This window comes from Hyposmocoma kahamanoa, unplaced genomic scaffold (assembly GCF_003589595.1).
Source record: "Hyposmocoma kahamanoa isolate Upper Pololo Valley unplaced genomic scaffold, ASM358959v1 134, whole genome shotgun sequence".
Taxonomy (NCBI): domain Eukaryota; kingdom Metazoa; phylum Arthropoda; class Insecta; order Lepidoptera; family Cosmopterigidae; genus Hyposmocoma; species Hyposmocoma kahamanoa.
In genome coordinates, this window is record NW_020653477.1 from 599,513 (window position 1) to 615,405 (window position 15,893).

General features: G+C 40.4%; 1 protein-coding gene across 1 annotated transcript in view; it reads right to left on the bottom strand.

Moving 5' to 3' along the window:
• The window catches only part of LOC113240337 (general transcription and DNA repair factor IIH helicase subunit XPD), a 30,896-nt gene that overhangs the window by 11,051 nt on the left and 3,952 nt on the right, over positions 1–15,893 (bottom strand). Inside the window, exons 5-12 of the mRNA XM_026477609.1 lie at positions 15,643–15,773; positions 14,758–14,978; positions 12,403–12,536; positions 10,702–10,818; positions 3,836–4,076; positions 3,257–3,324; positions 808–911; positions 367–465 (exon numbers count right to left, since the gene is read on the bottom strand). Coding sequence (XP_026333394.1) covers positions 367–465; positions 808–911; positions 3,257–3,324; positions 3,836–4,076; positions 10,702–10,818; positions 12,403–12,536; positions 14,758–14,978; positions 15,643–15,773 — 1,115 coding nt within the window. The remainder of the gene's footprint in view (positions 1–366; positions 466–807; positions 912–3,256; positions 3,325–3,835; positions 4,077–10,701; positions 10,819–12,402; positions 12,537–14,757; positions 14,979–15,642; positions 15,774–15,893) is intronic.

The window sequence follows — 15,893 nt, forward strand, 5'->3', positions numbered from 1 at the left end:
AACGCTAACAAAATCAATCCATCACTTATTATTTGCAAACCAAAATACAATAAAAGTTGTGAAAATTCATCAACCTAATTAAAGTAAATTAAAAAACAATTGTATGTCCCATTTTACAAAATTATTGGTAAGGTTAGTCAGGCCGAATAGTTTGGATGATTATTCGGCTATTCAGCTACTCTCCTGGCCGAATATTCGGTACTCGTTGCAACACTAGCAGTATACAATGATGTTTCATATTGCGCTTTCAACTCGTGTGGAATACAAGACATAAACGAACGAACGGACGAACATAAGCCACAAGCACTGGATTAAAAACACCAGTGCCATTGAATTGAAAATATTTCGGTTTTTTACACAACTTACTTCAACTAGGAGTTGCCCGTAGTTTCTTATGACAGCGACATCGTCCCTGCTTTCGTACTTGGACGATATGGCCACTTGGTCGCTGCCTTTAGATACTATCTGCAATTAAAAATGGATGAACTCGTTCAATTGCACCGATTACTTGTTTGCTAAATTTCCAGACACATAGTTTCCCTAGGCTATGAGTGTGTACGTCAAAAAAAAATCAAAGTTCATATCTTGCTTTTCGTGGCTTGCACAACGGTTTTCTTGGTGTCACTGTCTGTAAAGGTTCCGGGTTCGATCCCCGGGCGGGTCAATGTAGAGAAACTAACTTTTCTATATTATCTGGGTGTTCGTAATACCGCGTCGTTGTTTCTGATTTTCATAAACATTTTAAGAATGCATCTCGTGTATGTGCATTGTTTACATATTATGTTAAAAATTGCAAGAAATCTTTACCATGGGCAAAATGCAAGGCCTCGCCAAGGTCATGGTGAAGGAGCTTATGATGACAGGATTGAAGTCCAAAATCTTCGGGTACATGTCCAGTGGCGATAACGTACCTGCAGCCAAATTCAAATTCAGTCTGATTTTTAATGGTGTCTTTTTTCCCCTCTCTTCGTTAACAACCGTATCTGCTATTAAGTTTATAGAATATCATGATGTTATACTACCATGATATTCAATTATTTTTTTGTGAAATTACTCGACAATATGTTACAAATACGTGTAGTCGAAGTACGTCGAGTCGACTTACTTACTTATTTGACAGTAATTGTTACGGACGGAGATTGGGATTAGACACTCTGACACAGCACGGTATGCTGAAGGCGCTGGTTCAAATCCATCTGGATCGAAGGATTTTTTCTTAATGTTCGAACTTTGTATTATAACCGTATCTGAGTTACATTCAAATATATCCTCATTTCATAGTCGATGACGCGCCCCTATAACTGCTTCCGGGTTTTGCTCGTTCGACATTTATTGCAGTTATTACCAAGTAAGTTCATCAGCTCTAAACACACAACAACAGCTCACCGACACATTTTTAGACCACGCAATAGATTGCTTCTGCCACGATCTCGGCTACACATACACAGGTCAAGTCCCCACTCGATGTCGGTGAGGATATTCAATGAGCTCCCGCCCTTTATTAAAAACGAGGAAAAGTATTCACAGTTTCTAAATAAATTAAAATGACATCTTATTAATAAATGCTATTACAATTTAAATGAATACTTTGATGACAAATAAAAAAAAATTGTATTATAATAAATTTGAATAATAAATAAATGTTAATTATATACTATAAAGTTATGCTATTGCAATCTAATTAAATTCTAACTTTCAAGTGACATAATTCTACTCATCATATGACGTATTTCTTTCTTATTACACGACATATTTTTTTATTTTATATTATTATTTGATAAATAACAATTTTAATTAATAATTGAAACCTCGGCCTACCTTTGCTGTTATTGTTATCCCTAATAAAGGGCTCATATGTGTAGCATTATTTTAAATTTAAGACATGTATGCCATATGAATGCAATAAATATTCGACCCCTCCTACGTAAAGTATCGTATGTCGAAATTGCCAAGTTTACAGGGGAGCGTTTTAAAGTTCTGAATTCACTGAAATAGTGATCACCATAGATCATCTAACCGATATCTAGGATTTTATAATACTCTATGTGAGTAATGAGCTTTGCCGAATAAAACTGTTATTTGTTTACTGTTGTATTGTTGTTATGTTCGTTTCAGTGAATTCAGAACTTTAAAACGCTTCCCTGTAAACTTGGCAATTTCGACATACGATACTTTACGTCGGAGGGGTCGATATTGAGTATTGAAATAGACATTCGAGAAGATTCGGCTGTTGCATCGCACAGAATAAGCGCAGTGTGACGTCAAACGATGACGAAATATTAGGAAATCTCGCGAATGTTTGATTATTCCAGCGACCGGGCGCGTCTTCTCGTGCAGCGAGGCGAAATTGACGCTTTCGTTACATTCCGTTCCACCGTAACGTAAATTGAGCCTAACGCTTTCGTCGCGGTATTCGAATTGCAATATTGCGTGAGAAGTTTTACTGCAAACTCAAATGTATCTTTATTTCATAGGTAAGCAAATTACACTTGACATCGTCATACTGATTAAACTCTACTGCTCATTCCCAAGGCAAGCAAGAAACTCTAGGGGTTGCCCTTTGTAAACAGACATTTGTTCACGTTTATCTTCTACCATATTATTATTTATTTAAAATACAGTGTGTTGATTTGCATTCTCGCCATATTTAAGAAATTAACAATAGAAATAATGCTAAATCATCTAAAAATATTTTAAAAATTATTCTGTTCGGTATTCTGATCTACCAATAAGTTTTCTTTCTGCGTATTTAAGGTCATTGTTCAAAATGTTTACAAGTGCCGATGCCGTGCAAGTCAATGACCTTTGGATCAATTTGTTTACCGCAATTAAATAAAAAATATGAATTTACGATTTCTTTTTTTAGTGACCTTTGTAAATATGGCGAGAATGCAAATCAACACACTGTATATGAAAGAGCTAAACAGTTTATAAACATTTAATTTTGGATAGGGACTTTCCTAAATTACTTCTGGTAAGGATGTTCCGGGTTAGTGCTCTCAGAGTATTCCTTGCTCTAGTACTCATATTTAGTTGATACCCTATTTTGAGACGATATACATATGTATAATTGGTGTGATTGTCTATCACATTCATTTATTGTGTTTTTAGTTTTGTTTTGTAATGTTAAAAGGATTTATTCCCCACTGTGAAGGGATATTACAAATTTAAGGAAAACAATAAATCTAAATGTATGATGTAAACGTGACATTGTTGACACCAGTGGGGATTTGTGGAATAAACCCAAAAAAAGTACCTGACGTTATTATAACTGACTGGAACCTTGCGAAGACCGGCCTCATTGCTATTGACGAATCCATGCAACTGTAATGGAATAATAAAATAAAGCACTCTCATCGCAAAGATCTTAAGATGCTTTATGGTTGAAAACATTAGTTTAGGATAATAATAAGCATAAAGCATTTTCAGATTTTTGCAACTTAAAATTATTTCAATAAAGCTGATTTTTACCACATATTATGGATATTAATATATTTTTTCCAAATAACAAAAAAAAAGTCTGCCGGCGGCGCGGTGGTTATCCCCGCCTGCGTATACTTACAGTTGGCTAACCTGTCCTGTACCAGGAGCGCCAACATTGCAACATTATGTGTTGCAATTTTAAATTATCTAGTAGTGACCTCTACAATTATCTAACGAATTAATATTAACGCCATCTATTTGTTTCAAATGATAAGTCAGTGTAACGTTCCATTTCAAACCAACAACTGTCAAAACGAGGTTATAAAATAAACGCGCTGCTTGTAGTTTACTTCGTGAACGTCGTATAAAAGGTCACGTACGACGAACGTCATATAAAATGAAAACTACTTACGAGAAATGCAAAATAGGATTAGAAACCGTAGGCGTTTTGTCATCAAACGGTTCTATGATGATTGTGAAGCCCTTCGTGTACGTGGACACCAGCGTCGCCAGGTGGGTGATGAGGGTGAGGGACGCGAAGTTCGAGGGGTCGGGGATCTCCAGGGTCTTCATCAGCGAGTTCAGGCGCGTCGCGCAGAACCGTAGCGGCTTACGTTCGATGCACACTCGTGACGCCACGTCTTTCAAGAAACCTATCAAGAAGAATAATCAACTTAATCATTATTCTTGACAGGTTAATTAATTATAACGGTTTATAAACAAACTTCAGCTGCCACTTGGTTAACCGGTCAAGTACAATATTTAGTAGTGAGTTTCGTACGTTGTATTACTGCTGTACTCGATAATTTGGTCACATGTTATTAGCTGTCATCTTTTTAAAGGCTCGATTTTAGGTTGTTTATCGTATGAATATTGTGATACGTGTTATTAATAGTAGTTTGTGTGACTGTTACATAATGAAAGGCATTAAAATACGAGAGTTTCATCTCACGAGTGTTTTAATGCCTAATTATGTACAGTTCCATACACTGCTTTATCTACACACATATTATAAGCTCTCTGTGATGTGTTCAGGAACCGCATGTTACGACTGGCGAAATGGCGGCAAATAAAAACTTTTCTCACGCATGACACGCAACCGTAGTTTTTTTTAATTCATAGACAAACTAGAGTCGGCCCCAACTATCACATCGTTCGATATCAAGTAACGTGTGAAATTTGTTAAAATTGTTTGCTATTGACATATCATTTCCAATAAAACTTCATCTCGACTGATATTAGAATTGAGTTCCAATCAAATTGTTTTGTTTTTCAGAGATGTTCGAAATTTGAATTTAATAATAAAATCAATTTGACATTAATATGAAGCACAACATTTTCACAGATAAGAAATTTGTTCTAACAAAACAGTTTACCTTTATGCTGGTCGTAATTTGCGGTGATTGAAAACATCATAGAGGGTTTATGATATGTGTGTAGATAAACATCTTTATATATACATTATATTTATTATTATAATATTTAGTACTATTTTAAATAGGTACTTTGATTTGTTGTCTATTACATGAAAATATTCTCATATATTTAGAACCGTTTTTAAAAAGATAATTACAATTTTACAATAAGTGACCAGCAGGCACAGCATGAGGGGAAATACACAAAACTTAAGCGCGTAGAGATATCTCTCTCTACTCTACCGATTATATGTCACCTCCGAGCACGCCGTAACAGGAAGAGAAACTCTCTACCGTAGACAAAGTTTTCTCTGCGCGTTCTTTCTGTCTTCTGCACTAAGGGTAGTAGACATATTTCGCTACGACGATCTGTCAAAAGTATACAAAATTTGGCTGTCATGCTATGGTTGGAGAGAAATTATCTTCATTTGACATTAGTATGCGCGACAACTTATACCTCATAGTGCTTATGCTCGAGCCTGTAGAGATAATACATAGTGACGTCATTTTCGAAAGAAAATTGACAATTAGAAGAGATAACTTTTGTCTTCGGGCTCATGCTAAGCCTGCTGGTAATGTTTCATAAAATACTCTATTGCGGTTTATTTACATTTAATTGATTAAAACCTTTGTAGTATAATAATTATTTTTTTGTATTAAATAAATAAATAATAAATATCGCACACACTCAACATTGCCCCGCACTAGGGAAACCCTGTGTCGCAGGTACCATGGACACACACATAGACAACCACAAATTACACCCAAACTCACGAGAGAAATAAATGTAAGCCATACAAATATTTCTCCCGGCCCGGGAATCGAACCTGGGACCTCTGCGTGGCAGTCCGGCATGGTAACCGTTCGGCCACGGAGGCAGTTAAAATCACCTTCTGTGTCGGTCACACATATCTACCTGATGATATGATGACAACTGTGGTAGTGCCGATCTTAAAGAATCGAACAGGTGATGCTTCTGACATAGGAAACTATAGGCCCATTTCACTGGCAACAATTGTTGCAAAAGTGCTGGACGGTGTGCTTGGCAGGGAACTGGATAGTCATGTGAAACTTAGTTACGCACAATTTGGTTTTAGATCTGGACTTTCCACAGAGGCAGCAATTCTTTGCCTTAAGCACACTGTTCGATACTACACAGACAGGAAAACACCGGTATTCGCATGTTTCCTGGACTTGTCGAAGGCATTCGACTTGGTGTCCTATGGTAAACTATGGCAGAAGCTGTATGAAGACACTACACTACCCGGTGAGCTGGTGGAGTTGTTCAGGTAATGGTACAGTCATCAAAACAATGTTGTGAGATGGGCAGATGTGCTATCCGATCCGTACAAGTTGGAGTGTGGGGTGAGGCAGGGGGGGTTGACGTCGCCCATACTCTTCAACTTTTACGTCAATCGGCTGGTGGAGGAGCTCAGCAGCGCCATGGTAGGATGCTCGGTAGATGGGACTTTTGTAAATAACATTAGTTATTTTTATTTTATTTTTTTTTTTTATACCTGACAGGCAAATGACTCCACTCCACCTGATGTTAAGTGGAAAGTGGTATCCAAACGCGAAGGAACCTAGTGCAGCGATGGAATCCTCACTGCACTAGCCGCCTCCACCCTGCCTGCCTACAATATGCCTCTTCACGCCTCGTTTGAAGGACCCCATATCATAAGAGGGAGGGAAGACATGTGCCGGTAGGGAGTTCCATTTGTCAACAGTGCGGCAGAGAAAGGAGCCACCGAACCTTTTAGTACGCGATGGAATGCGGCAGGTAGTGAAACGGTGACTACGAAGGCCAGCACGCGTGCTTCTGAGCAGGAACGGGGAAGGGGGGATGAGGTTGAACAGCTCCTCAGAGCACTCACCATGGTACATGCGGTAAAAGGCGCTAAGCGATGCAACATCTCTACGCAGTTGCAGAGGTTCAAGGCGTGATGAGACCTCTTCGTCGCCTATAATTCGAGTAGCACGACGCTGTAATTTATCCAAGGCATCGAGTAGGTACTTTGCGGAGCCGTCCCACAAGTGCGAACAATACTCAACGCAAGACCGGACCTGTGTTTTGTACAGCAGGCATAACTGGTCCGGCGTGAAAAAACGTCGCACCTTGTTCAGGACTCCGAGTTTCCGTGAGGCTGTTTTGATCACAGATTCGATGTAGCTCCTTGGATTCAAATCACAGCAGATTTCCATACCGAGCAAGGTGAAACTGCTCCGAGGTGAAAGTGCTGTGCTCATCAGAGAAGGCATGGGAAGGAACGGCGACAATTTTGTTGTTAACGCGCAAACCTGTGTTTTCTTGGCGTTGAACTCAACAAGATTACTGGATCCCCATGCAGATATGAGGTCCAATATCCTATTGAGCTCAACGACAAGATCAGATCGCTCTCTGTCAGTATCGGCGCGCCCAGCTGCGGGGAATCCATGATATCCCCCATGAACAGTGCTATCATCTGCATAACAATGAATATTCCCAAGTGGAAGCATATCATTGATATGCAGAAGGAAAAGCGTGGGAGATAGGACGGATCCCTGCGGTACGCCGGCGTTCACATTCACGAACCTCGAAATGCTGCCGTCAGAAACGACGCGAATTCTCCGCTCACGAAGGAAATCGGCAATCCAGCTGCATAACTGGGCTGGCAAACCGTACGCCGGGAGCTTGGAGAGAAGAGCTTTGTGCCAGACCCGATCGAACGCTTTGGCTATATCGAGGCTAACAGCCAACGATTCGCCACGTTTGTCTATAGCCTCACCCCAAATATGCGATAAGTACGCTAGAAGGTCACCCGTTGATCGTTTCGGACGAAACCCATACTGCCGATCATTAATTATGGAGTGATCTTCTAGGTATTGGGTCAGTTGTTTATTAAGGATCCGCTCTAAAACCTTGCATATTATGGAAGTAATGGCTATGGGACGGTAATTATGCGGGTCTGATCGGTCGCCTTTTTTGGGAACTGGTTGCACATTAGCCTCTCTCCAAGAGTCCGGCACACGACCTGAAGAGAGCGACAGACGATACAGTCGCGTTAGCACGGGAGTCAACTCAGCTGCGCAATTCCTAAGTACAATCGCTGGGATACCATCAGGACCACTAGCTTACCGGACGTCGAGAGACTGCAGCTGCGTACGCACATCGCATTGTCTGATACGAATATCAGACATCGTGTAGCCACAGTGAGGTAGAGTTGGTGGCTGTGCGTTACAGTCGTCGAGACAGGAGTTAGCCGCAAACAGATTTGCCAAGAGGTCGGCTTTATCTTGCGGCTTGTGGGCTAGATTGCCGTCAGAATATCTCAGCGGTGGCAGCGAGGGCTGGCAGAAGTTCGACGCAACGGCTCTGGCCAGACGCCAGTAGCTACGACTACCTGTGGGATGCGTCAAGAGTTCTTGGCCAACTCGTGCGACGCGCTGAGCATCCGCTCTGATGTACGCTCTTTTGCAAGACCTGGTGGCATTATTGTAGGCTGTTTTAAGTGAGTTCGTATTGGGATCGTCTGAAGCTAGACCCCTGATCCAAGCGCGGTATGCAGTCTGTTTGTTCTCAACAGCCACAGCACACTCGCGGTTGAACCAGCGGTTGCGCCTCCCTTTACTGACGAGATCCGAATGCGGGATGTAGTATTCCATCCCGATTAAGATCTCATCAGCAACGGCAGTCGCGCAAGCTGTTGGATCCACCTCACTAAAACAGCGCTGCCGCCAGGGAACGGATGCAAAATAGTCCCGCATACCGCCCCAATCTGCCGACGCATAATGCCAAATGCGGCGTTTAGCCACAGTAGGTGATGGTGGGAGTAACGTTGCCACTTTAGTGGATATCAAGCAGTGATCCGAAGTGCCCAGAGGGGCTTGGACCACCACCCGATATCCAGCCGGGCGAGACGTCAGCAGAAGGTCCAACAAAGAGGGCGCGTCACCAACCCTATCTGGAATCCGGGTGGGCTGATTCACCAGTTGGGTTAATTCGTGTGTGAGAGCGAATGTGTGGGCAGTTCTTCCAGCATGGTCAGTTTTAGAGGAACTTAACCACGACTCGTGGTGAGCATTGAAGTCCCCTAAAAACACCAATTCCGCTGTAGGAAACTGCGCGTGCACCGCTGTACGACCGAAATTTGTACTTTGCGCTAACATGTTGGAGGGAAAAAGAGGCGTGAAGCGAGAAAACAGTGCCGCGACACAAGCGGTCAAATCGCGGGGCCTGCTTCCCCAGAGACTTGCCTACAGACAAGTTGCGCTGATCCGCCGGACGGAAGGGCCCCCGAACCCCCCCGGGAATGGCCGCCGGGACCCCACCTCCCGGTCACCAACCGGCACGACGAACCACACCGAGATTATGCGCGGCATGGTGAGGCAGCCTCACGAGCTGGTTAAGCACGCTTGGGCCCCTGTACTGTACCGCGGGCGGCCAGCGGAACAACCGTTTCTACGGGTCTCCCTGGCCGGCGGGTCAATGCAGTTGTCCTGGCACTGGTTCGGCGGAAGCCTCCACAGACCACAAATGTCGCGGCAGCGTTCCCTCGGGCTCTGGTTGTACGCTGACTGATCCCGGAACGCATCCGACTAGCGAATAATTGGCGGGTTTTCCATCATGCGCACGGTGGTCACTAACCAGGCGGGTTTTCAAGCCCTACCACCAGTGGAGCAGCTGGTTGCTCAATATCCCTTAGTCGCCTTTTACGACACCCACGGGAAGAGAGGGGCGGTGAATTGTATTCTAATCCGTCACCGCACGGACAGGTGCTGATGACATGGTGTTGCTGAGCCCTTCCATCAGTGCCCTCAGGACGCTGGTGGCAATTTGTGAGCTGTATGCGGTGAAACATGGCCTCAGGTACAATACCTCTAAAAGTGAGCTGATGATTTTTGAGGCGAAAGGGGTGACATTGCCAGACCAATTACCACCTGTTGCACTTAACGGTACACCTCTGAAGCGGGTTACAGAGTTTAAGTACCTGGGGCACTGGGTCACAGCTGGACTCAGGGATGACGTGGATGTAGAGAGGGAGCGTAGGGCGCTGGCAGTCAGAAGTAATATGTTGATCCGTAGGTTTGCAAGGTGTACTAACAGCGTAAAACTTACCTTATTCAGAGCGTACTGTCAGTCGTTTTACACTTGCAGCCTATGGATACACTTTACCCAGAAGGCTTACAGCGCCCTACAAGTCCAATATAACAACGCGTTCAGGATGTTGTTGGGGCTGCCGCGTCATTGTAGTGCATCTGGAATGTTCGCGGAAACGCAGATTGATGGCTTCCATGCCATAATGCGCAAACGCATGGCATCATTGAGAAGACGCGTGCGCGGCAGCTCCAACAGCCTCCTGGCCACGGTGGCGGAGAGGCTGGACGGTCCTTTTTTGGAGGCGTGGGATGCCCTTCATAAACCTGTGTACGTTCTTATAAAATAATATATATTTATCTATAATTATTACTATTTGTTAAATATTCTTGTACTAACATAGTTGATAAGTGCCTGTAACTAACAAACGATATGGATTAATTTCTGAAGTAAATGATTTTTGATTTGATTTTGATTTGATTTTGAAAATTAGCAGTAGAGTCCTTGTGAAAGAGTTCCTCCAGGGAATTACTGCCATCTTACCTATTTCTGCCGCCAATGTGAACATTACTGCATTCAGGTTTCGACGGGTAAAGGTGTAGGTGAAATTGCAGACACGTGGGACTTGTCAACTTATGTCTCAGGGTCACAGGTCCAGTGGCAGTGTCCCTCAGTTCTTTGCGATTTAAAGCTCTGAGTGGCACTGTAACTATTACAGACAAGTCGAAGGTAATAAATGACTGCTTGTTACAAGAGTCATCAAACTATAGAAACAATTTATTTAAATACCTGCAGGAGATTCTTGTACTACATGCTGTAGTCTTAGTCTCGTTTTCAGGTATTCGATGAACCTTCTCAAAAATCCTAGGAAATGTTCTGCATTTCTAATATTGCCCGGGACCACCTCTGTAAAAAAATATATACTAACTTAGTTAAAAAATAGTAGTTTATGTGACTGTTACATGATGAAAGGCGTTAAAATACGAGTGAGGGTTTTATTGCTTAATCATATACAGTTACATACACTGCTTTATCTACACACATATTATAAGCCCTCTGTGATGTGTTCAGGGACCGCATGTTACGACTGGCGAAATGGCGGCAAATAAAAACTTTTCTACCGTAGTTTTTATTTTTAATTCATAGACAAACTAGAATCGGCCTATCATATCGTTCGATAACAATTGTCAAAATTGTTTACTATTGATATTTCATTTCGATTAAAACTTCATCTCGACTGATATTAAAATTGAGGTCCAATCAAATTGTTTTGTTTTTCAGAGATGTTCGAAACTTGAATGTAATAATAACATCGATTTCGATATTGTTATGAAGCAATAATAACATTTTCATATTATGCTGGTCGTAATTTGCGGTTTTTGAACACATTATAGAGAGTTTATAATATATGTGTAGATAAAAACTATTTACATGCAAGTGTGATGAAAAGCATTGTACGAGTATATATCACAGGCGATACGGGAATTTGGGCTTCTCATAGAGTCTCGTTCGTAATTCCTTATTTACCGCCTTTAATACGCAATGTACCATTTTACTCAAGCGTTGCTTAGGAAAATTAAGGTAGTCTAGGAAGAGAATACTTGAAAGAGTTGCGAAGATGGTGTAAAATGATCTAAATGGTTAATAAGATCAATGGGTTGCGCTGACTACCAAGCGAAGGACTCCGTCTCGCTTGATATCATAGAAAAAACTCAAGTGTACGAAACTACAAGCTACTACCTTTAGAAACTAAGTCGTGCTTGACTAAATACTTTCATAGATGGCGCTACGGGTAAAAAGTCGTTGAAAACCAAATACAAAGATCCGACAACAAGCACATAGAATTATTCGTGAGGTCCGCTGATTCGTTCCGTGGTTTAGTTGGCACAGCGTCTGGTACAGTTTGCTAGAAAACGTCGTTTCGAATCCGGCCGGATCGAAGTTCATTTTTCTAAGTGTTCGATCTTTCTATTAATCATTACAACAAACTAGTGGAGTAATTTCACACAAAATAAATGAAAATCAATTCAATACAAATTTAATTACAGATAATAGCAACATCTCTAGTCGGGCTGATAGCTGTAAAATTACCTAAATGGGTGACGAAATACTTTCATAAGCTGAGTGAATGATGTAAAACAATATCACATAAATTTTCTTCTTTCTTTCTTCTTCAGCCGTTCTCAACTTCTAAGATCAACTTCAGTTTAATCCATCTTTCCCGGTCTTGAGCAGTTTCTAACCGCTTTATTCCCGCCAGTCCTTTGATATCGTCGTACTGACACATCTGTGGTCTTCCTCTTGGGCGTTTCTTGGCCCACGGCCTCCATTCTACCAAAAGCTTTGCTTGCGGGTGACATGGCCACCCCATTCACCCCTTAAATTTCCTATCCAGTTGCATCATTTATCCAAAGCCAACAATCCCCTTATGTTGTTTTGTGTGTAAAATAGGCGCTGATGTTAAGTTAAATCAATATAGCATAATCTTACCATTAAGCACCTCATCGGGCAATATAGGATTTCCAAGCACCATGTCAGTTTCTCTAGCGAAGGCGGCGTCGCGAAGGCCTTCCACCATCTGCTCATATTCCACGGTCAGCCTCGCCGCATCCTGTTCTCGAATACTGCACATAATTTTAGGTAAAAATGAAACATTTCCAGGAGTTCAAGTTGAAATGTAAATTCACTATAAAATAATAAATATTAGACAACATCATATACGTTTCTATGTGATGTAAGTAGCTAAAGCACTTGTGCTATGGAAATAGGAAACAACGACGGTACCGTACGACGACGACAACAACGGTACGGTACAACGACGTTACGGTAAGCACCCAGATCCGAGACAATATAGAAAAGTTAGTTCTTCTACATTGACCTGGCCGGGGATTGAACCCGGGACCTCAAAGATGGCGACACCATGAAAACCGGTGTGCAAGTCACTCGACCACAGAGGCCGTAAAAATAATCTCTGTAAAACTTTGTTAATTTATTTTTTAATTTATTTAATGACCTTGGATTCAAGTCTAAGTCAAAATATTAGATATAACAAATCTAGAAAGTATATAATAATTCCATTATTTTAATGTTGTTACTACCATGGTATTAATCTATTTATTTTATCCATTATTATTAATAAAAGTTTATTTCATTCCTGTATTTAAATTGGTTCGAGTGCAGTCGGTCGAAGGAATTTTTTGTTTGTTTGATCTTATAACAACTCGATAATTATTAAAGGTGAAACGGATGGTGATTTGGACGTGAGAATCCGTGTATCCGGCGAACACTTAGGCCGGATAGCCGAATATCCGGCCGCCGGTTATCTGACCCATTGCCGTAAACATGTCGCGACCGGATGTAAGCCGGTCGCGCGCATCCCCGTGATTGCACTTTCACGTTGAAGATTTGATTTATTGAGGCCACTTGGTTTTTATACAAACCAATTAATTTATTTGATAATACAAACAAATACATAACAGAAAAAAATCGCAAATTTGGCAATATTTTAATATCCGTGCTGTTTGTTGTACCGAATGCAAATTTCTCGCGGTGGAGAAGGAAAAAAATTATAATTTGTTTGTGATTTATCTAATTCTAAGCCCTGATACCAAATTCGAAAAAAATCTAAATACTTACATATTTCATTATTGTAGGTACAGTCAAGAGCACATCAAGCTTGACACTTCGTACTTTGGACCGTTCTTATAGTGAACGACATAAAGTTGGATTTAACTGTTAAGTGTCGAGCTTGACGTACTCTTGACCCTGTACCTATACATTGTATTTGAAGACAGTTCAATCGATCGTGATCGCGATTCCTTCCATTTGGTCGTCTGGCAATACCAAGTAGTACTAAATTTAACAGAATTCGCTCTGGACCTTTTGGAGGGAAAAGTGTCGTTTTTATTTTGACTTTCAATTATTTTGTGAAATCTAGTTTAAAGTGGAATAGGATAGTGCTATTGTGCCTTAATCGAAGATTAAAACGCGTTCAATTATACGAATCTCGAACTAAAATACCCGTATCGGCCCGTTCTAAGGAATCTCGAGTCAATCCAAGCAGGCCGCCTCAAATTGCCTATCCTCTTTGTGGCGGCCATATTTACAGAAAAACTTATTTTTATGTTTTCGGCTGAAGAACTTTGTTTCCATGGCCAGCAATGAATTTAAAAAAACTAAATTTAACAAAGTAGTAAATTTAACACAGTTTGCAAGAGTTTATAGTGAAAAATTGTCCATGAAACGGGTCTTGTTTATTGTGGAAATAAATAGAACCAACTTTTACCACTAAATGCAGAAAAATAGGTTTTCATCCTTTTATATTGCATACATAGCTTGCCTTTATTGAAATTTAAGTACTAAATTAAACAAATAACGTTATCTACCTTCATAGTTCTTTCAGTTATAAGTAATAAACAGATGCTGAGCTGTTTATCCTATTACTATCATCTTTAATCAATAAATCATGTTCTTTGGCGTACTGATTATGAATTTTTATCAGTTTTAAACATCCGGTATCCCGCTGGATATTGTTCTACTATCCGGTATCAGGCCGGATAGTAAAAATAGGCCGGATACCGGATTGTTACCGGATATCCGTTTCATCTCTAATAATTATAACAAACTAGTGAAGTATTTTCACAAAAAATATTTGAATAGCATCATGTTTAAAAAAATCATGATGTTCAATAAAATAAACATTGCTGTGTACAGTCGCCATTGGAATTTGACAGATTTACTGAAAGCTTACTTTTCGTTGTTTATAATAATGTTGTTAATCTATCCCATTAAAATAAAATTAAATAACAAAATGTTTTGCCGCCAAGGTGCAATACACGTACTCACTGTGCGACAGTTTTCTCGAGCTGTTGCAAAGCCTGTGTGCTCTTGTCTATGGTCCTTCTAGTAACCTTAACGCTAAGCGAGTCTATGCACACGTTGTCTATGTTGTGCGCCTCATCAAACACCACCACTGCTTCTTTATTCAGTTCTTTTGAAACCACATCGGCTATTTTAGGATCTAATAAGTAGTGATAGGAGTAGACTATGATTTCTGCGTGAATTATCTGAAATGGGAAATATAAAGTTTCAAAAGCACATGTTCTAATTTCAAATATATTCATACATTTCATTTGACATCGTCATCTTAATCTTAGCTTATAGTATAAATGAATAACATTTTTATAAAAAGTAAAACCGGCCACAATATTTCGTGGAATTACATCTATTTGCCAAGTTTTATTGAAATCGGTTACTGGAAAAAGCGCGAAACCAAAACCGGATTCATCCCCCAGTTTGCCACCCTTAAAGGTGGAATATTTTTTATTATTCATTAAATGAGACCCATATCGGAGTAATCACGTAAAACCACGCAAAAAATACAGTCGAATATAGAACCTCCTCTTTTTTGGAAGTCGGTTAAAAAGTAATTTTCAAAAAGCTCGGTGTTGCCGTTTTTTTTATTTTATTTATTGAGGAAATCAACAGCCTATTACAATTAACATAACGCATGCTATAAGTCTAGAACAAGTCCAATAACAAAAGTATAATCTATAATATACTTAGTGCATATTTGTTTAGATTTCTGTGGTTAAAACTAATCAGAAAATGTTATTTATTAAATAATGATGATTATTTATTCATCATTTACATAAGAGTATAGTCGAAATACAGAACAAGAAAGCCATCAGGTTCTCTTTCATCTTACATTGCTTTTTTCCTTTTACTTACAGCGAATCTGGAAAGAAAATAAGGACACCAATTCCTATCGGCGCCATATTGTTTAAGATCATCCAAAGTGTAGACTCCGTACGGCAACATCGACTCCTTGCCTTCGCGGTTGAAGCCTTCGTAGAATTGACCTTAAACACATAGCAAATCTTACACGCACAGTTTTGCTTGCAGTCTTTCACGGAATAACAAACTAGTGGAGGTGTGAAGTGGGCGTTCCCCTGTAGCCATTGGTATGATATATTTATCAT